This window comes from Pongo pygmaeus, chromosome 12, assembly GCF_028885625.2.
Source record: "Pongo pygmaeus isolate AG05252 chromosome 12, NHGRI_mPonPyg2-v2.0_pri, whole genome shotgun sequence".
Lineage (NCBI taxonomy): Eukaryota > Metazoa > Chordata > Mammalia > Primates > Hominidae > Pongo > Pongo pygmaeus.
In genome coordinates, this window is record NC_072385.2 from 47,097,555 (window position 1) to 47,119,566 (window position 22,012).

Genomic DNA, 22,012 nt, shown 5'->3' on the forward strand with positions numbered 1-22,012 from the left:
CACTTCCCAGACGGGGCGGCCGGGCAGAGGCGCTCCTCACTTCCCAGACGATGAGCGGCTGGGTGGAGGCGCTCCTCACCTCCCAGATGGGGCGGCTACTGGGCAGAGGCGCTCCTCACCTCCCAGACGGGGCGGCTGCTGGGCGGAGGCGCTCCTCACCTCCCAGACGGGGCAGCTGCTGGGCAGAGGCGCTCCTTACCTCCCAGACGGGGCAGCCGGGCAGAGGCGCTCCTCCCTTCCCAGACGGGGCGGCCGGGCAGAGGTGCTCCTCAGTTCCCAGACGGGGCGGCTGCTGGGCAGAGGCGCTCCTCGGTTCCCAGACGGGGTGGCTGCTGGGCAGAGGCGCTCCTCAGTTCCCAGACGGGGCGGCCCGGCAGAGGCGCTCCTCACCTCCCAGACGGGGTGGCGGCCAGGCAGAGGCACTCCTCACCTCCCAGACGGGGCGGCGGCCGGGCAGAGGCGCTTCTCACCTCCCAGACGGGGCGGCTGCCGGGCAGAGGCGCTCCTCACCTCCCAGACGGGGTGGCGGCCAGGCAGAGGCACTCCTCACCTTCCAGACGGGGCGGCCGGGCAGAGGCGCTCCTCACCTCCCAGACGGGGTGGGGGCCGGGCAGAGGCGCTCCTCACCTCCCAGACGGGGTGGGGGCCGGGCAGAGGCGCTCCTCACCTCCCAGACGGGGTGGCGGCCGGGCAGAGGCGCTCCTCACCTCCCAGACGGGGTGGGGGCCGGGCAGAGGCGCTCCTCACCTCCCAGACGGGGTGGGGGCCGGGCAGAGGCGCTCCTCACCTCCCAGACGGGGTGGCGGCCGGGCAGAGGCGCTCCTCACCTCCCAGACGGGGTGGCGGCCGGGTAGAGGTGCTCCTCACATCCCAGACGATGGGCGGCCAGGCAGAGGCGCTCCTCACTTCGCAGATGGGGCGGCCGGGCAGAGGGGCTCCTCACATCCCAGACAATGGGCGGCCAGGCAGAGACGCTCCTCACCTCCTAGACGGGGTGGCGGCCAGGCAGAGGCTGTAATCTTAGCACTTTGGGAGGCCAAGGCAGGCGGCTGGGAGGTGGAGGTTGTAGCGAGCCGAGATCACGCCACTGCACTCCAGCCTGCAATCCCAGGCACTCGGCAGGCTGAGGCAGGAGAATAACGGGAGCCCGAGGCGGGGAGGTTGCAGCGAGCGGAGATCACGGCAGTACAGTCCAGCCTCAGCAACAGAGGGGGAAGGAAGGAAGGAAGGGAGGAAGGGAAGGAGGGAAGGAGGGAGGGAGTAAAAGTTGTTTCTCTCTAAATAAACTGAGTTGAACAATCTGCTCGGTTATTCCAGCTCAAATCATGCTTTGTTGTTCCTCCATCAGTTCATATTCAGTTGCCCCACAGATCCTACCAGTTCTGCATCCAACATAAATCCCAAATCTGTCCACTCCATTACTACCACCTTAGCCCAAGCTGTCATCTTAACAGCTTCCACTATTTTTTCTTTTTCTTTTTTTTTTTTTTTTTTGAGACAGAGTCTGTCTTTGTGGCCCAGGGTAGAGTGCAGTAGTGCAATGGCTCATTGCAACCTCTGCGTCCCAGGTTCAAGTGATTCTTGTGCCTCTCAGCCTCCTGAGTAGCTAGACTTAGAGGCACATGCCACCATATGTGGCTAATTTTTGTATTTTTAGTAGAGACAGGGTTTTGCCATGTTGGCCAGGCTGGTCTCGAACTCCTGACCTCAAGTGATCCACCTGCCTTGGCCTCCCACGGCGCCAGGATTACAGGCATGAGGCACCATGCCCGGCCTTCCCCAAGGAATTTAAACACCAAAGTGCTGGGATTACAGGTGTGAGCCACCATGCCCAGTCAATTTCCCCTTTGTTCATACCCTTCTTTCTGTGTCTATTTACGCAGGCAAATAAAACATAGTCGAATCAGACACTACACTGCTGGAAATCCTCCATGGACTACCCATTTCATTTAATATAATTCCAAATTCTTAACCAATACCCAAAAGGCTTCTTGATTGCTGCATGCCATGAGCCATTTCACTGCTCCAGGCACTCTGGTATTTTTTGTCTGTACCTTGACTATGTCTTTCGTCTTGGGACCTTTATGTTTTCTCTGCCTAGTACATTGTTCTATCCTCTCTGTTTAAACCTTGAGCTCTAAACTTAAGTTTTAAGCCTAGATGTCACTTTCTTAGCAAGACTGAGATTTCCTATCCCTTCAGTCCAAAGTAGAGCCTCTGTATTACTTTCTGTTATGTTGCCCTGTTTATTTTAAATGTAAGGTGGGGGAAAAGGAGGTTGAAGGGGTGTTGATGCTTCACAACAGGTCCTTGCCTGCTCAAAGTCATATGTAGAAATATGTACCACAATCTGAGATGTCTTTTTTGTTTACTTGTTTATTGTCTGCTGCCTCCATTGAGATATACACTGTGTGGGAGCAAGAAGTTTGTCTGCACTAAGCACCACTGGATCCATACAGATAGTAGGCACTGCCTGGCACACAGGGCTGGCACTTCATAAATACTTATGCACTGACTGAATGGATTCATTGATTTATTATATTGTTCCTGAGAAAAAATAAGTTCTGGATTTCAGGCAATCAGTGTTAAGTAATTTGTAAAGTGACCTATGGCTATTTGTTAGGCAAGGTATATTTTTTGTTTTTTTTTTTGGCCCATGTTGAATTTAAATTCATTTAAAAATAAGCAGTTTTCTTTGTTTAGAAGACTATGTCAATAACTACCAGATACTTACTAATTTTCTTTTCTTTTCTTTTCTTTTTGAGACGGAGTCTTGCTCTGTTGCCCAGGCTGGAGTGCAGTGGCGCAATCTTGGCTCACTGCAAGCTCTGCCTCCCGGGTTCACGCCATTCTCCTGCCTCAGCCTCCCGAGTAGCTGGGACTACAGGCACCCACCACCACACCCGGCTAATTTTTTTTGTATTTTTAGTAGACGGGGTTTCACCGTGTTAGCCAGGATGGTCTCGATCTCCTGACCTCGTGATCCGTCTGCCTCAGCCTCCCAGAGTGCTGGGATTACAGGCGTGAGCCACCATGCCAGGCCAACTAATTTTCTTAATGATTCTTCAAAGTAGGCATTATTACTCACAAATGAGAAAGTGGAGATTTGAGAAGATAAATCATTTCCCCAAGGTCACACAGATGGTTGTAGTAAAGCTACGCTTGACTCCAAGTGTATAGTTACTTTTCTTCATATCCTGGATTTAGTTATTTCTCAGAGGAGCATGTGATTCAGGAAATGACAGTGTTTTATATGAGAGGCAGCCTGGTGATGTGGAAAAACCACAAGTTTGGGGGTGAGAGAGACCTTTGTTTGAAATCTGGTTTTTGCCACAGCTGTGTGATCTTGTTTGAATCACCTTCCAGGGTTTAGCTTTCCGTTTCACATAAGAAGTAGAAGTGTACACATGCCTGGCACATTAGAGGGGTTCAGGATATGGAAGCTGCTGTTGTCATGGTTGATAGTGGTCTTTCTGTTTTCCTAAAAGTATATGTGGAGAATTGAAAACTAATAATTATGTTTGGTTTCACAGATAGAAGAAGTCAGAGATGCCATGGAGAATGAAATGAGAACCCAGCTTCGCCGACAGGCAGCTGCCCACACTGATCACTTGCGAGATGTCCTTAGGGTACAAGAACAGGAATTGAAGTCTGAATTTGAGCAGGTGAGGACCTGGACTCCCTTCAGCCACACCCCTCTTCCTGACAGGATTAACAGACTCTCCTTTCCTTTTAATGTACTCTGAGGATGTCGAAGATTTGGAAATCTCCTTGTATGTCTACAAAACTGCTTCTTTTTACATAATGGTGTACCTGTGTGTTCATGATCAGATGTGTTTTTAAAATATATATTCTAGTTATTTGGAATCTTCAGAGCTTTAAGGAGAGTTGGTAAATGGGATTTCAGGAATGCAGACAGTAATATTTGACATGTGTATCTTCCTCCTATAGATGGCATGGTAGTGCTTAGATTTTTATAACTGAGGTAATTTCCCAGAGAAGTTAAGTTTTGAAATCCCAGCAAATTATCAGGATGCCTGTAATCATAGTTTCTATTCAAGAAATCATTTACAGTAATATTAACTTGTTACTTTGTCTTACAAGAAGATATTGAGGTTTTCTAAGTAAAATCTTCCAGAGAATCGCAATGTATGTCAGTATGAAAAGGTATTTTAAATTCTATTTGCTGGATATTTTTCTGAGAAAAATTAATGTATAAGCTCTTAAATACAAGATATTGGAATATAATTTAATCTAATTATTATGTTTAGGTTCTCAGTACAGATAATTTACTTTCTAAAGCTGACAATTTGTGGCTTAGCACAGTGGCTCACACCTATAATCCCAGCTATTTGGGAGGCTGAGGCGGGTGGATTGCTTGAGGCCAAGAGTTCGAGACCAGCCTGACCAACGTGGCAAAACCCTGTCTCTATTAAAAATACAAAAATTAGCTGGGCGTGGTGGTGCATACCTGTAATCCCAGCCACTCTGGAGGCTGAGGCATGAGAATCGTTTGAATCTGGGAGGTGGAGGTTGCAGTGAGCTGAGGCTGTGCCACTGCACTCCAGCCTGGATGACAGAGCAAGATTCTGTCTCAAAAATAAAATACAGTTGGCAGTTTGTTTCTGACTTTAACAGCCTTCTCTCTTCTCTTGGTATGCCTCCTCTAATATTAGGTTCCATCAGTAAACCTGTAAAGAATTATATACATCGGCCGGGCACGGTGGCTCATGCCTGTAATCCCAGCACTTTGGGAGGCCGAGGTGGGCGGATCACGAGGTTAAGAGATCGAGACCATCCTGGCCAACATGGTGAAACCCGTCTCTACTAAAAATACAATAATTGGCATGGTGATGTATGCCTGTAATCCCAGCTACTTGGGAGGCTGAGGCAGGAGGATCACTTGAACCTGGGAGGCGGAGGTTGCAGTGAGCCGAGATTGTGCCACCGCACTCCAACCTGGCAATAAAGCAAGATTCCATCTCAAAAAAAAAAAAAAAACAAAAAAATTATATACATCAAATATAAGTTAGGACATTTTTGAAACTTTACACAAAATGTAGGAATTTCGTGACAACTCTAAGGCCCTCTTTGCTTCAGCAAGTAGTTGCTGGAGGATTACACAGTTACGTGACATGCATTGAGTATCACTTTTTTCTGGAACTATTTCTGTTTTATTTCAGAACCTGTCTGAGAAACTCTCTGAACAAGAATTACAATTTCGTCGTCTCAGTCAAGAGCAAGTTGACAACTTTACTCTGGATATAAATACTGCCTATGCCAGACTCAGAGGAATCGAACAGGCTGTTCAGAGTAAGCATAAGCTATGTCATCTTACAGATAATTTTCCTCAGCATAATTTATTAAAATAATTTTATAGGGAAAATGGGGTACATGTATTGACATCAGGACATTAAAATACTAATCACTGCTTAATTGTAGTTTTTGCTATTAAAAGTAATGGCAAAATCTATATAACTAGAAATTTTATACCTTGTATGACAAACACAAAATCACCATTTACAAGGCTATTTACCAAGTACCCTTTGGCTATGTCGCATGTGCCTGGGTGGTAAGGGCTAGGGGTCAGTGTGGTCCCATGCTTGCCTTCCACAGGCTTGGTGGGTTAGCTGGAGGTGGTGATTTGCCAAGTCCAACTACCAAATGGACAGTATTTATGCTGAGGCCTCCATGTGCCACATTGAAAGAGAAATGTCCTGACAATGAGGTTATTAATAAAATGGGTTTTTTTAAGGATGTTATGGAATCTTTTTTTGTCGCATAACAATAAAAATAAATTCAATACTCATGGAATTTCAAGATCCAGTAGTCTGTTAAGTTCGTTTGAAGTCTTCCCTTTTTTTTTTTTTTTTTGAGACAGAGTCTTGCTCTGTCGCCCAGGGTAAAGTGCAGTGTTGTGATATCGACTCACTGCAGCCTCCGCCTCCTGGGTTCAAGCGATTCTCCTGCCTCAGCCCCCTGAGTAGCTGGGAATACAGGTGCGTGCCACCACGCCTGGCTAGGTTTTGTATTTTTAGTAGACACAGGGTTTCACCATGTTGGCCAGGCTAGTCCTGAACTCCTGACCACAAGTGATCCACCCACCTCGGCCTCCCAAAGTGCTGGGATTACAGGCGTGAGCCATTGTGCCTGGCCCTGAAGTCTCCCATTTCTTTGCAGAAAATTTCTGATGGCCTTAGCGTAAGTCTTAGCCTAATTTAAATAATATGTTTCTTTCTCAACTAGTAAAGGTAAAAATATGTGGATTAGATATCATGCAGATGTGAATGACTTCTGACTTTACTGCCTGATATGAAGAGGCCAGCTAGGAAAATACACCAGAAATAAGTGGTGGGGGTGGGGTTGTAAGAAACTCTCTGGCCTCATCTTCCACATGTGTAGATGTAGCTTGTTGAATGTGCATCAGTTCTGTGGATGTATGTTGTCAGATGCAGAGAAAAATGTTTGGCTTTGCCTTTTTTTCTTTGTAGGTCATGCAGTTGCTGAAGAGGAAGCCAGAAAAGCCCACCAACTCTGGCTTTCAGTGGAGGCATTAAAGTACAGCATGAAGACCTCATCTGCAGAAACACCTACTATCCCGCTGGGTAGTGCAGTTGAGGCCATCAAAGCCAACTGTTCTGATAATGAATTCACCCAAGCTTTAACCGCAGCTATCCCTCCAGAGTCCCTGACCCGTGGGGTGTACAGTGAAGAGACCCTTAGAGCCCGTTTCTATGCTGTTCAAAAACTGGCCCGAAGGGTAGCAATGATTGATGAAACCAGAAATAGCTTGTACCAGTACTTCCTCTCCTACCTACAGTCCCTGCTCCTATTCCCACCTCAGCAACTGAAGCCGCCCCTGGAGCTCTGCCCTGAGGATATAAACACATTTAAATTACTGTCATATGCTTCCTATTGCATTGAGCATGGTGATCTGGAGCTAGCAGCAAAGTTTGTCAATCAGCTGAAGGGGGAATCCAGACGAGTGGCACAGGACTGGCTGAAGGAAGCCCGAATGACCCTAGAAACGAAACAGATAGTGGAAATCCTGACAGCGTATGCCAGCGCCGTAGGAATAGGAACCACTCAAGTGCAGCCAGAGTAAGGTTTAGGAAGATTTTCATAAAGTCATATTTCATGTCAAAGGAAATCAGCAGTGATAGATGAAGGGTTCGCAACGAGGGTCCCAGAATTGTCTAGAAATGAGTGGGTTTACAAGTACTGTTCTAAATGTTAACACCTGTTGCATTTATATTCTTTCCATTTGCTATCATGTCAGTGAACTCCAGGAGTGCTTTCTTTGCAACTTGTGTAACATTTTCTGTTTTTTCAGGTTTTACTGATGAGGCTTGTGAGGCCAATCAAAATAATGTTTGTGACCTCTACTACTGTTGATTTTGCCCTCGGAGCAAACTGAATAAAGCAACAAGATGAAAACTGAGTATCTTATCCCTTTTCAAAAAGTACATTTCTGGCCAGGTGCGGTGGCTCACGCCTGTAATCCCAGCACTTTGGGAGGCTGAGGCGGGTGGATCACCTGAGGTTGGGAGTTCGAGACCAGCCTGGCCAACATGGAGAAACCCATCTCTACTAAAAATACAAAATTAAGCTGGGCGTGGCGGCGCATGCCTGTAATCCCAGCTACTCGGGAGGCTGAGGCAGGAGAATCGCTTGAACCTGGGAGGTGGAGGTTGCAGTGAGTCAGGATCGTGCCATCGCACTCCAGCCCGGGCAACAGGAGCAAAACTCCGTCTCAAAAAAAAAAAAAAATTCTAGTTTGTTGTATGTACAGAAAATAACCTTGAGAAACAACAACAGCAGAAGTAGGAACTTCTAGCTCACAGTTTCCAGGCTGTGAATTGCGTCACCAGAAGTCCACAGCCTGCTTTTTGGCTTTGAAGGTTTTGGTGAATTGATTCCTGCTGCTCAGACTCAAAAGAGTAATATACAAGCCAAAGTGCCACATGTATTTATAATTGGGGATATATCATTCTAGTGACTTGTTAAAATGTTGGTCTCTACCCACAAGTTAATTCAGCAGCCCTATATGGGTCACAGCTGACAGTTCTAAAACACTGGTAATGGAGCTTAGTTCTTTCTAGTACCTGGGCTGTGAATCCCTTCAAAGTAGGGGGATGGGGAGCCTGGAATCTTAATGAAGAGATTAAATAGTTTTGTTGTGTATTTGATGTAGATTGCTATAAAACCCAGAGAACTTTCTCAGTTCATCTTTCTAAAGATTAGTACAATTGTCATATTGCATAAGCACTAACATTCTTTTTTTTACTCCATGAAGACCACCATCTCTACATAAAAATATGTCAACTTTCTTCAAAATTACAACTGTTTGTTGGGGATTGTGTGTTCACAAAGAAATTGAGGAGGCACTTTTATCTGAGCAACACATCTGGAATCACAAAAGGGGCAGGTTCTGCATCTGTAGGTGTATGCCAGCCCCTGCATTTGGATAATTACTTTCTAGTGTCTGTATGGCACTGGCCTTGTCCTTTGATTTTGGGATATATTGGTCCACCTTTGGCTTGTGTTAATGTTGTCAATAGTCCTTATATTCCCTCCTAAGTGGATTTACTTAATTCAACAAAATATATCTAGTTTCTGATTGGAACACATGCTTTGTGTTCCTTCCTGAGATTAATGCCCGTAATCTCAAAGGCAGAGGCACTCTGTGCACCTACCTAGGGGATACTAAGTTTTTATTAGGAAATAATAGGACTGTTCTAAATTCAGTCTTCCCTTTTGGAATGGCACAAAATTGCAAAATACATTACTTGTAAAGCTAAACTTCCCTATTTGTCATATTAGAAATGCTTATAATTTCTATTTTATTTGTATATGTAAAATATTATAGGTTATAAGAAAATCTAAATTTCTCTTGGAGCCCTGAAATAACTTCCTTCAGATGCGATTATCTGTCGGAACTTAGAAGCAGCAATACTGAGTGGTTTATTTTTTATTATTCTTTTTTGAGACAGAGTCTCGCACTGTCGCCTGGGCTGGAGTGCAGTGGCGTGATCTCTGCTCACTGCAACCTCTGCCTCCCAGGTTCAAGCAATTGTCCTGCCTCAGCCTCCCGAGTAGCTGGGATTACAGGTGCCCACCACCACGCCTGGCTAATTTTTTTGTATTTTTAGTAGAGATGGGGTTTCACTGCGTTGGCCAGGCTTGTCCCGAACTCCCAACTTCGTGATCTGCCCACCCTGGCCTCCCAAAGTGCTGGGATTACAGGTGTGAGCCACCGCGCCCAGCCAAGTGGTTTATTTTAACCTGTGAAACAAAATAATGACTACAAGCTTCTGAATCTTAGTAGTTCCTTTACCAGCCAACACACCCACCCCCTTGATTGCTTATTAGGAACAAAGATGATACTGAAGAGGGGACCCTGCTTGGCCAGGCCTGTATTTTCCTTCCTCATGCTTAAAAATCTTCCTGAGATGTAACTCAGTAACCATGTGCAAAAAGCAGCGGAGCCTCTTGGATTCTCAGTACTACTTCAAGGAGATGGAGTCCCAAGGGCCAGGGTTATCTGGGAGGCGGATATAGCCCTGAGCCATTAGGGCAGGTCGGCTTCACTTCACCCTTTCATTTAAACTGCAAGTGAAAAGTCACACGACTGCCATTTCCACAGCAAAAATCATAAAAAGCCAAATCATCACTTCTGTCTTGGTTTCATCCTCAATCTGTTTTAGTCTGAAATTACCTTATTGCCTCCCTCCTCACTGATGTAGGACAGTGTTCAACATCTTAAAAGTCACGCATGCTGATTTAACATTTTCATGTTGTTTGATATTTCAAAATAATGTAACAAACTAAAACCTAATTTTAGACAGTCTTTAAGGCACACTACCTTCGTATTCCTTTGTATTTAAATCCCCTGTTCTCTTAACAGGTTCTGTATAAAAGCAGTCTCCAAGTCCCAAATGAGTTGTGCCACCAGTTTTAAAAGTAACTTGCTTGGCTCAGTGCAGAACAGATCATTTGATTTAACACAGAAGGGAAATAAAAAGGCGTATTAAATGTCAGGCAGATTGGCTTCATCAGGTCCAGTGGTCACTACACCCGTTGTACTATAGGTCTGTGCTTCCCTGGTTTCCTTCCCATTGATGTATCCATGGGCCCTGAGGTTGGCAGGGAGCTTGAGGAAGCAAAGGATGGGGGCAGGGAGGAGGGTCACCTGCCCGCTACAGCTCTTACCCATGTGAGGAGTAGGTTTCACTAGTCTATTCGTTTTGTTGAAGGGCTTCTGCAGGGGTTGTGAGGCAAGAGCTTGTGAAGGGGCCATTGTTGTGGGAACAGACACCACGGGTACTTGTGGCAGAACTTAGATTGTCCTGGGAGTAAATTCTGTCATGACCTTTACTCCTTTTGGACTCTTACTTTTCGAGCATCTTAAATCACAGAGCTCCGAAAAACGTTCTCGGGCTTGATCCCCAGCAGTCCTGAATCCTCAAAGTCCACAGCTGGACAGTTTTTTTTTTTTTTTTTTTTTGAGATGGGTTTTCACTGTGTTGCTCAGGCTGGTCTTCAACTCAAGCAATCCTCCAGCCTCAGCCTCCCGAAGTCCTGGGATTACAGGCCTGAGCCACTGTGCCTGGCCTGGACATCATTTTTTAATAGGCTATTTCCTGGGCCAGGAAGACTTGTTCACTGCCTAGATTTTGTGTAATCTGATTATCCCATGTCCTAGCAAATTGCCTTACAGCACCCAAATCAAACACACCCATTTTTTTGGTAAAATGCCACTCTACCATTAATGTTGAATCTAAATAGTTACCTGCCTTACACATCCATGCTCCTAGTGACTCAATTTCCTAGCATATCTTACTTTTTGACCATGACCAGCAGTAAAAAATTTACATCACGATTTGCTACACTTAATGCATATATCTATGCACAGATCTATATTGCAATGCAAAAGTGCACCATCACAAAACTGTATGCGACGTGCTTAGATGTTCTAATGCATTTCATTAAAAAATTCCAATCACCCACAAAAATTGATTTCAAACCCTGCAGTTTGAAAGACAAATGCTACCCTATCTTACAGAATATGGGTACATAACCAGTGACAGTACAATCTGACATCTTTTCCTGTAAGCCTAGTGCTTGGTATAGTGTTTATATAGCAGCTAACTGGGGTTTTTTTTTTTTTTTTTTGCTTTGAGGTTGCTGAAAGGGGAGTCTGCTTTACTGTGGTTACGTTAGGACTTCTCGAAGTTCTGTTTCTTAGGCAGTCATATGCCCTACTTTTAGTAGCAACATGACTAAGGTCTCAAAATCAATGAATACTGCAGAGTTGGTGGCATTCATTAAGCATTTACTAAGAAGCACCTACGTGCCAGATTTGAGTTTGATTCTAGACATGTAGAATCTTTTGAGTGCCATCCAACCTCTTGAATACTTTGATGGCTATAAAACAATCCTCAAATGTTGAACCAAACTACAAGTCTAGTTTCTGACTTCTACACATTGGTAATGTAACTCTGTGGCAACACTGAGCAAGTTTATTCCACATATAGTAAGACTCCCTTTCCCCTTCCCATTCCGTGAGAGTCCTTAATCCCATTTGCTTTTTTTTTTTTTCTTGGAGACAAGGGTTGCTCTGTCAACCAGGCTGGAATGCAGTGGTGCAGTCATGGCTACTGCAGCCTCAGCTTCCCAGGCTCAAGCAATCTCTCCACCTGTCTCCAGAGTAGCTGGGATTACAGGCATGCACCACTACGCCCAACTAATTATTAAAATCTTTTGTAGGGAGGGGGGGTCTCACTGTTACCCAGGCTGGTCTCAAACTCCTGGGCTCAGGTAATCCACGTTGGCACCCTAAGTGCTGGGATTACAGGCATGAGCCACCGCACTTAGCCCCATTTGCTCTTCCGAAATTCTGGTTTCTCCAAGACAGGGTCTTGCTCTGTTGCCCAGGCTGGAGTGCAGTGGTACGATCACGGCTCACTGCAACCTCCCTCTCCTAGGCTCAAACAATCCTCCCATCTCACCCTCCCAATTAGCTAGGACACAGATGCATAACACCAGTCTGCCTTTTTATTTTTTTGTAGATCCGGTGTCTCACTATGTTGCCTAGGCTGGTCTCGAACTCCTGGACCTAAGTGATCCTCCCGCCTCTGCCTCCCAAAGTGCTGAGATTACAGGTGTTAGTCACCACACCCGGCCAAAGAGAACATTTTACTCATAGTAGAGGCTAAAGACTATGATAAAATAAGCATTTACAGAGAATGGAGACTCATCCTATGAGGCCTTAATTTTTCTCTATGTTCAAGAAAGTTAATTCATCAGAGTATGGGTTTGGAGGATCTGTATCACAAACTTAAAAGTACCAAGCTAACAAATCATTCATTTTGAAAGTCTACTACAAATTCATGGGCCATCTACCCAAATGGATTTTCTCCTATCAACTCTAGCTGCAGAGCAACATGGTGATTCAGAATTGGTGCCTGGATAGGAAGAGGCATACCATGAATCTAAGGACTGTATTGAATAGTAAGGCTAACAAGAGTCAGGCATCTGCAGGTGCTGATAAACCAGAGACAGGAAGAGACCGAGTTAACCTTTCAGGTGGCCAGGCTCTCCTTGGAAGCTGTAAACCAAGACTGAAGGCTAATTTACTCTCTGTCCTGCAAATCTGCTTTGATATGGAGCAATACCCATGGATGCTTAAGTAGCTAGCTACTATATCAGCTTTTTTTTTTTTTTGTCCCTCAATTAAATGCCTTAAGACCTGACATTTCAAGAGAAAACACAAACCATACTTTGGTTTCTAAGGATGTATGACTGGGTCCTGGCCTTCAGAGGATGGCAGACAGATGGGAACACAAGTATAAGTAGACTAGAGTATCCCATAATTGTCAACTCTGGCAAGGTAAAGATGAAGCTGCTCATGTGGACAACTCATGGGGTACCCTAAGTAAATCTGGGAGCCAGGTATGTGCAAAGTGGTCAGTGGTAGAAGCCCTCATCAAGGCAGGAATGCTGCAAACCTCCACTTACTGCCTTCCAGGACCATTTAAGTCATAGTAGTAAGAGCTGCTAGAAGTAGTCGTTACCAACTTGATTACCAGCAATACACAATGATGTCAAGAAGACATTCCACATCCTTCTGTCATCACTAGCTCTCATTTCAACCACTAAAATAGGTACCAGCTATAGACAAAAAAGGAGACATGAAACATTCATGGCTGTTCAAGTTAGAAAACTATGGCAGCAGCTATATTAGCAGAAATGCAAACGTGTACACTAATTACAACATTTATTTACAGTCATTTTACCATTTGTGCAGCCTAAACTGCCATTATCTTGCTTAGTCATTCCTAAGATGCATTATTTCTGACATCGAAATATCCTGAAACTGGGAAACTATTGACCCAACCCCAGCTGTGATAGAACTGCATGAACACCTTTCTAAGATGAAGGACCAGCGTCACAGCAGCACATCAGGCCAACAAAGGCAGAAGTCCAGCAGCAGGAGAGGGCAATCGCACGAGGACAGCATCGTGAGGTCAGCTCACCGACACTGTAGGTGTGCAGGCTTATCCTGATGACAAGAGCCATGGACCTCACCATGTATCTGAAAACCGCAATGTTGCTAGTTAAATGCTAAGCCTTTAATGGTGCATTAATAGATGGTTATTAAGTAGCAAATTAGCAGCTTAAATCTACATAAGTCAGCTGTGTACTGACTGTACCTCACAGTAAGAAATACACCAAATCTGTATCTTTTCTTCTTTGTAACAATGTTAAATATTGGTATATCTCAGTTCTCAGGTGTGATTCCAGCAGCTACGGTGAGGCTGTTGCTGCTCCTGAATCTCCACTTTCATTTGCCTTCACTGGTGTCACTGTCACTGTCACTGCTGCTGTCAGTATCACTGTCACTGGTCAATGCAGTTAGATTACCTAGGGCTTCCCTGTTAAGAAAAGAAAATGGAGGATTACACTGCAATTCAACTGGGTGCTGGGGTTCTCGGTGTCTCTGACACTCACCTATAGCCTGTCAGTTTTGAAATCAGAAAAAGGGACCCTGCAGCTGCATTAAACTATATCAGAAAGAAAAAGGTTCTAACAGTCAAATCTATAGGCCTTCCTGACTTGCATGACAAATGAAATAGTCATTAAATTACTACATTCTGACTTTTTGCAAGGAAATAGAAGGGATCGAAAGCTATGAACATTTTGAATGGGCAGATGGACGAAAGGTCTCCATTTTACAAACTTTGCTTCATGGTGACCCACTTACTTTTGTTCCTGGTTGATTGCAAAATCACTCATTACTCTCTGGGTGAGGCCCTCACAAATAGGTAAGCTGAAGGCACTTGCCAGCTCTACTACTTCAATGGCCTGGGAAGGGCTGTTAGACACTTTTGCACTGTCCATAAGCTCATTCAGCAACTCACTTCTGTAAAAGAAAGGCAAAGTGTGAACTTTCTCCAACGCCTTCAGTAAAACATTTATAGGCAAGATCCAGTGTAAGTTCAGTAATAGAATTCCCAACAGTATTTCTGGAGACAAAATTAGATGAAGTCTAACATTTATTGTTATTTGTTTCCAGTGAGGTTAGAAAGTCTAAAGGGCCAAAGGGATTATCAATATTCATTCAATATGACTTCATGATGATCTATTCAATGTAGCCCCAATGTACGATGATCTTGAGCACAGATAAAAAACTGCTTGCCTCAGGATGCCCTGGATAATAGGGAGTTGACGGTATGCTTGCCTAACAGAAGAGTGCCCAAATGTGGTGGCTAAGGCTGGTGAAGAAATTCCAATGTGGCTACTTCCAGGCTGTACCCAAACACAGCTGGTTGATTTAAACTTACCTAGGAATCTTATTATGCTTCCTGAAAAGCTCCAACATGTTCCTGCTCAAGAGAAAAAGATTATGAATACTATTAGAAAAACAAGGCAATCAGATACTATAGCTGTCTTCCCTCTGAAATCAGAGACTAAATGCCCTTTTCTTAACTATACTGTAAGCTCCCAAAGACACACATCTGTGGGCTCTACTAGCTCCCAGCCCTGTGTGTACATGAGAATCACCACGGGTGCTTAAACTCCCCAAATGAATCTACACTGCAATTTTCACGTAAATCTGATATGCTGCCAATGTCGAGATTTGCTGGTATAGGCTGAATATTCCTAATACAAAAATGCTCCAAAATCTAAAACCCCATACACTTCTGGTCTCAAGCATTTTGGAAAAGGGATACTCCAACTGTATTTGTCCTCTTGTAGAGGATCACCACTGTCCTTCTAAGGAGGGAATCCATCCTGTGCACAGCTGGAAAAGAGGCAAAGAACGGAACCATGCTGTTTCCCTCTCTTAAAAGTACGGCAGGGGTTCAGTCTGTCTTAGAATTCTGTTATGAAGTGTAGGCTCAGATTGAGGCAACAGTCTCATGTAAGTGCTCCCCATCAGCCTGCCACACGCAGGACAAAGGAGAAACACATACATTCAGCTCCCATGACTCAGCTGAGGTCCGTACCCCTGCGCCAATCATCACAGCCTGGTCATATCAAGTGTGTGCCAAACTGCCTGCGCTAACAACCAAATGCAAATGTCATACGTCTCTGTCACTAGCAGCATAGTTGCTAGAGAGACGTGTGTGAGCCACACATCAAAGACAAGCCTTCATCATCTTTTCCTGGAGATAGCTGACTAGCAATCAGATGTTCAAATAAAGTTACTTTCTTGTACAAGGAGCCATACACAAGCACCCCCCACTTATGACTTTTAGAACACACATTTATATACAAAACAAAATACAGGAAAACCACCTGTCACTACCCCTACAAAAGATCCTTTTGCTCATTTTTGGAAACATGAATATGCATAAGGTTCCCATTCACAAACACTAAAAATTAGTATGTGAATGAAGTGCTGATAAAAACATAACCAGAACACAGTGGCACCAACCAAGGATGGGTTGTGGTCAAGGCCAAGTTTAGTTAATGTGCGTAAATGCCAGCTTCCAGAAGTCTAAGTACACAGCCCACATTTGAAGCTGGAGAGCGGGATGGCAGAAGCATCCAAAAATACTTCAGTAACCCAAATGACCAAAACATTTTCAAAACTACGTTTCTTTGATCATATATTTCTTTGATCTTTAGTCCATTTAAGTGGAGTAATGAGGTTAAGTGACTTACTTGTCCATAGACACAGAAAGTAGAAAGATAATTCTCACCCTATGGTTTTGAGAGAACTATGCCTTATCTCAAGCACATCATGCATATTGTCTTCTTCCAAAAGTTTGCTTTTTAGTTGGTATTTGCAAGTTTCCGAATCAAATACTTGTTATATGGCCAAATGAAAGAACCTCTACCAGCGTGGGTCAATGTTTTAGATCCAAATACAAAAGCTTCTGAAGTGTATACTTGTGGTACTGTACTCACCAGGCTTCCTGAGTTCTCCCAGCCCTTAAAAAGAGGATAGCTATACAGTTGAGAGAGGTGGCTGGCCAATCCTGAGCAGTCTGTCTGATGTGTTGGCTTTCATACGCAGATTTGATATCAGCAGCACAGTCAGCAAATGCCACCTGAAGCTGAGAAGCTTTAGGAGTCAGCAGAACTGCCTAACTGGTTTTATGAGAATTTCAGTTCAGGAGACTAACACAGGATCCTTAAAATCTGAGCAATGCATTTTACCATTTGAATATATTATGTGTATAGCACACAAGTAATTTAATAAAAAAAAGGACCCTGTCTTAAGTATTTTGATTAGCCACAACTTTCAAATTCAGCTATGCATTTCCTTTATAGATGGAGATTTTTTAAAAAGCAAGCTGAAGACAGAAGCTAATTTCATGTTGCTTGCTTTGGACTACAGGAAAGAGGGTAACTTTAAGAACAAATTTCTGCTAAGGGCAAGATATGTTTAGATGTTATCATCACTCAAATATGGGTTTGGGTGGCAGAACTCTCCAAAATGGCAGATGAAACCAGGGAAGCTAGCCTTAAAAAGACCTCAGTATGGGAGGACATACTGGCTGATGAGTTTCAGGCCTACCTCTGGAGGGTGCTTGTCCCTTGCCATGAGCTTCAGGATCTCTTCTCTCAGGTCGCTGCGGAAAGTATGACCATATTCTTTACTATCTTGAAACAAGAAAGGAACAAGGAGTGATCATTGTTATGTAAAACCAACACTCTCTTGTTCACTGTCAACCTATTTTTTGGTGGGTAAAAATAAGTTGCTGTTATTTATTCTAGGCTTATCCCAGGATTCCAGAAACCCACCAGGATTCACAGTGGAACAAATGTAAAAGCCAATGCCTGGGCCTTGTTCCAGTGGCGTGTTCATCACGGCATGTGCACTACATGGGAGCGGACACCAGCTCCATGTGGTAAGACGTTGTTTTATAGCACTTGGGAATTCTTGATATACTTTTATTACTCATTAGAGCAGTCGTGTGAAGCAGGAGGGCAGGACTAGAGCCTACTGACTTTATAATACAGTAGTCACCTAGTGAAAGATACAGAGTACCTATTTCATTTTGCAGCCAAGTTATACACATAAGACACACACACCCATGATGCGTGATGCTCATGGCTTTGTTATGTTTTATGGATTATGTTACTTGGAAACATAATCATCACTGACTGTGGTTAGCAAAGTGAGGCAACACTGGCACAGAGGAATCACACAGGCTTTCAGGTCAAAGACCTTTATTCAGATTTAAGGTCTGCCACGTCATTAGCATTTATTTTCTTTGGGTCATATCCCACAACAGGTGCACAAAACTCAGCTCATTCCTATGTCACAAAGGGACTGACTTAAGTCATTTTCAACAAATTTTTCTCCTGATAGCCAACATACAACATGAGCACATGACCTTGAAGTAGGTCTCAGCTAACACATTCAGTTCAGTCAAAATGGAAGTTTTCATCCCTAACAGTAATGTTAGCACATTCATTATCAAAATAGAGGATATTGAGGTGAGATGCACCTGTACACATAAAAAGTAAAACTGACCTTTCCAAATTTTAGGAATCATTTCTAGCCGATTGGCCACATCCAATGCTTGGAGAAGATGTATCAATGTTTGGGAGTGGGGAAAGTAGACCTGATTAAGAGAAACACATTTTTAAAGCATTAATCTGCAGAAACCCAATTCATCTAGAATGATAAATAACAAGTAATGAACCATCTTACTGAAGGTATCAGGTCCTCATACCACTTCAAGGTAACATCAATTTGTTCCATTAGACAAATCAAATCGAAGAACTTGGAACTGTGATGAAGGCAAAAAGTATGTTTAGTCTAAAGTCGCTATGTCTGACAACAGGGGAAATAAGGATTGAAATTATAGCATATGTTACAAAGAATTTCAAAATACTTACAATTTCAAGTTAAACGAGCCAATATTTGGTTTAAGAGCTGCCAGTATGTGCTGACTTCTCAATTAAACACTCTACCCTCAACTGGTCATTTCTAACTGGTTCCTCTGTATACTCTTAGGTCATGGGGTGAATAGATACTGAATTTCAAATTCATTTTTAAAACATTCAATGTGAAACAAGGATTTGGATACACAGAAAACAAGTCTCACACATCTGTTAACATGCTGCCTTCTTAAATTCATGTTCTTATCTGCCTAAAAGCAAACCCATTTAGGGAGTATCTCTGGGTTCCAGTATCTTCATCTCTGAATACAAAAACAAGGGAGGTGAGAGGAAATCTTCAGGGCTCACCCTGCTATAGCAATTTGAAAATGTAAAATGAGAGGGGGTAGAGGAAAAAGATATGTGGATTTTACAGTGTTGCAAAAAAAAAAAAACAAAAAAAAAAACCCTTAAAGGACACAAACTAGTCTTTCAAATCTGGTACTTTTACCACTGCTTTAATTCCTAAGTGCTCAATTAACATGTCCTATTAGATCACTGGCATGCTGCCTGAAACCACAAGTGAGGTATGAAGGGACATCAACAGCCTCCCACTTGCAGAATCTGGTAACTCATGCAAAAGGATGTGTTTCCAACACACTTACTAATAGAAATTACGATGATGATCAGGTCCAATGAATTTCCAGTTGTCTCCGGTATTTAAAAGGCCATGTACTTGGTAGGCAAGTTCTAGATCTCTGAGAGATGAGCACTGAAAATTTGCAAGTAGTAAGTATCACTCTGATATCCTGTCACCCAGTGGTTCACAAATAAATAAAAACAGTAGAGTGTCTTGTGAAAATACTTAATGTTGATTCAACGTATTATTGGTTGACAGCAAATAAGTTACAAGAAATGGGGGGGAGACAAATCCCAAGTTTTGTGAAATTTATTACAATATTATTTTAATTTAGCAATTATACCATTAAAAATTAATCCTATAACACCACCTGGTCAAGTGCACAAAAGACACCTGCACTGCAGAGTCTGGACTAGTAAAAATCTCCATGAAATAACTCCAAAATCTACCCACAGGAAAGTTAAGTTATAGTTCTTACTATGAAATACTGATTGCTGCCAATAAATAAAACACCCTGAAAGTATGCCTGGATATGCATACACTTGAGTACCCAGAGTAAAAACCTTGTGAGGATCCACACTAAATACTAGGTTGGTGCAAAAGTAATTGTGGTTTTTGCTATTGAAAGTAGTGGCTTTTGTAATTGCGGTTTTTGCCATGGAAAGTAATGGCAAAGGCCATAATTACTTTTGCACCAATCTAATAGTAAAGCAATTAAATTACCCCTAGGGAACCGGGTTCATCCTAAAACTGCTTGAAATTTTTCCTATGATAAGCATGATTACATAAACTAAAAGAAAAACCATTATCAATTTTAACTTACTAATAGGCAAATCTGAAATATTATGGAAGCTTATCTGTTCAGGGGCATGAAAAACATCAATGTAAACAATAAACAAAGGGTAGGGATAGTATGTGATTGAAAAGTACAGATTTTAGGCCAGGCGTGTTGGCTCAGGCCTGTAATCCCAACACTTTGGGAGGTGGTCAGGAGTTCAAGACCAGTCTGGTCAACATGGTGAAACTTCATCTCTACCACAAAAAATACAAAAATTAGCCAGGCGTGGTGACGCACACCTGTAGTCCCAGCTATTCGGGAGGCTGAGGCAGGAGAATCGCTTGAACCCAGGAGGCAGAGGTTGCGGTGAGCCACTGCACTCCAGCGTGGGTGACACAGTGAACCTCCATCTCAAAGAAAAAAAAAATTATAGATTTTAGAGAAAGAAGAAAAAACAGAAGCAAAGACATGAACAGAAGAGTTAGAAAGTGAAAAGAACCAGGGAGAACTCTCCAGTTACAGATAAATTTAGGAAATGGATAGCAAATTAATAAAGAAATGATACTTACTATGCTCATGGCTGACTGAAAAAACTTATCTGAAAATCAAAGTTCACAAGAGCTTTGGTTACAATGGATAAAATATATTTTCAAGTCAGTAACATTAACAAAAATCCTGCCAACAAAACTGGTAACATGCAAGATAAAGCTAAGAACGTAAAAACTTAAGAGAGGCAGGAACGTGCCACAATTTTGGCTTTCTCAGAAAGATCATGGCAAATATTACTAAGCTATGTACACCTACTATGTACTCAAATCTATTTAAAAATAAAATAAGAAAAAAATACTTCTAAGCTATAGGGATCACAAGGCCTCTAACTGGTACTCAGGTAAACCGGCCCTCTGTCTTTAGAGGAGGAAAACACAAGTGATTTCTATACATGCCATCATCTGGGTCCTTTGGAGAAAATCTCTTTCCCATTAATTCATTCATTATATCATAAATGATGAAGGATGATCTCTTTAAAGGGTCTCCTGCAAAACAAGAAAGCAAATGTGTTTAATCCACTTCCTTTACCACCACCAAACTCACAGTACCTAATACAAAGGGACACATTTCTCCTTCCTCCACCTCCAGCCTAAGTCCTCGCATAGAGCTGGGTGGAGACCAATGCTTGCTAAAGGAACCACTATACCCTGCAGAGAGCAATTCTCTGTAAAATCTGGAATAATCACAGGTCTCTGTTCATGTGCTCCACTGAGACTTTCCCCTTCCTTTATAGTCTTTTCACATGAAGCCTGACTTACTGAAGCAGGCGGCAGACAGTAACACACACTCCCTCACCAAACCAGCATACTTAGAAAAACAAATTTTTTTTTTTTTGAGACGGAATCTTGCACTATTGCCCTGGCTGGAGTGTGATGGCACCATCTCGGCTCACTACAACCTCCGCCTCCCGGGTTCAAGCGATTCTCCTGCCTCAGCCTTCCGAGCAGCTGGGACTAAGGCCCCCACCACCACATCTGGCTAATTTTTGTATTTTTAGTAGACACTGGGTTTCACCATATTGACCAGGCTGGTCTTGAACTCCTGACCTTGTTATCTGCCCACCTCGGCCTCCCAAAGTGCTGGGACCACAGGCATGAGCCACTGCACCCGGCCAAAAATGTTTTTTGCTAGTAATCATTTGTGTTCCCTTTAAATATAATCAGAATGAGGTCAAGAAAAAGTAAACTAGAATTAATGGACAGGGCAGTTCTTAAAAATAGCATGAACTGAGCACTAATAGGTCAGAAAATCATCTGCAATATTCCCAGTCAAATATTTCTCTACACTCCTTTCCCTACCTGTTCTGTATGTTTGTGGTAGTAAAGCTGTAATGACAGCACAGATAGTGTTTCACAATTTACTCAAGCATGCTTCCCTTTGCTAACATTCTTAATTTTATTAGTTACATAATATTCTCTTTTCAATGTATTGTTTCTACGTTATTTTAGGCTCTCTCTTTTGGGTAAATTCCTAGAAATTATTATTACTATTGAGACAGGGTCTTGCTCTGTCACCTAGGCTGGAGTGCAGTGGGGCAAACGCAGCTTACTGCAACTTCAACCTCCTGGCCACAAGCAATCCTCCTGCCTCACACTCCTGAGTAGCTGGGACTACAGGGGTGCGCCACCATGCCCAGCTACTTTTTTCATGTTTAGTAGACATGGAGGTCTCTCTATGTTGGTTTCAAACTCCTGGGCTCA

The 22,012-nt window shown here is 43.2% G+C and overlaps 2 protein-coding genes and 1 non-coding gene across 14 annotated transcripts in view; 1 reads left to right on the forward strand and 2 right to left on the reverse strand.

Moving 5' to 3' along the window:
- The window catches only part of IMMT (inner membrane mitochondrial protein), a 55,806-nt gene extending 48,365 nt beyond the window's left edge, over positions 1-7,441 (forward strand). For all 11 annotated transcript variants that reach the window (XM_054472542.2, XM_054472556.2, XM_054472566.2 and 8 more), the window contains 3 exons: positions 3,534-3,665; positions 5,184-5,313; positions 6,492-7,441. In XM_054472542.2, the coding sequence (XP_054328517.1) occupies positions 3,534-3,665; positions 5,184-5,313; positions 6,492-7,105 (876 nt within the window). In that variant the 3' untranslated portion in view covers positions 7,106-7,441. The remainder of the gene's footprint in view (positions 1-3,533; positions 3,666-5,183; positions 5,314-6,491) is intronic.
- A 5,821-nt stretch (positions 7,442-13,262) lies between these two features.
- PTCD3 (pentatricopeptide repeat domain 3) overlaps positions 13,263-22,012 on the reverse strand; it is a 31,965-nt gene continuing 23,215 nt past the window's right edge. The window contains exons 15-24 of one of the 2 annotated variants that reach the window (XM_054473695.2): positions 20,708-20,797; positions 20,333-20,361; positions 19,011-19,117; positions 18,176-18,254; positions 17,996-18,086; positions 17,033-17,118; positions 16,420-16,568; positions 14,847-14,888; positions 14,267-14,425; positions 13,263-13,937 (exon numbers count right to left, since the gene is read on the reverse strand). In XM_054473695.2, coding sequence (XP_054329670.1) covers positions 13,847-13,937; positions 14,267-14,425; positions 14,847-14,888; positions 16,420-16,568; positions 17,033-17,118; positions 17,996-18,086; positions 18,176-18,254; positions 19,011-19,117; positions 20,333-20,361; positions 20,708-20,797 — 923 coding nt within the window. In that variant the 3' untranslated portion in view covers positions 13,263-13,846. The remainder of the gene's footprint in view (positions 13,938-14,266; positions 14,426-14,846; positions 14,889-16,419; positions 16,569-17,032; positions 17,119-17,995; positions 18,087-18,175; positions 18,255-19,010; positions 19,118-20,332; positions 20,362-20,707; positions 20,798-22,012) is intronic. The other variant, XM_054473699.2, reaches the window with a different exon arrangement.
- Positions 15,400-15,536, reverse strand: LOC129030986 (small nucleolar RNA SNORD94). Its single transcript, XR_008500875.1, has one exon. It is a non-coding gene; the product is annotated as a small nucleolar RNA SNORD94 (small nucleolar RNA).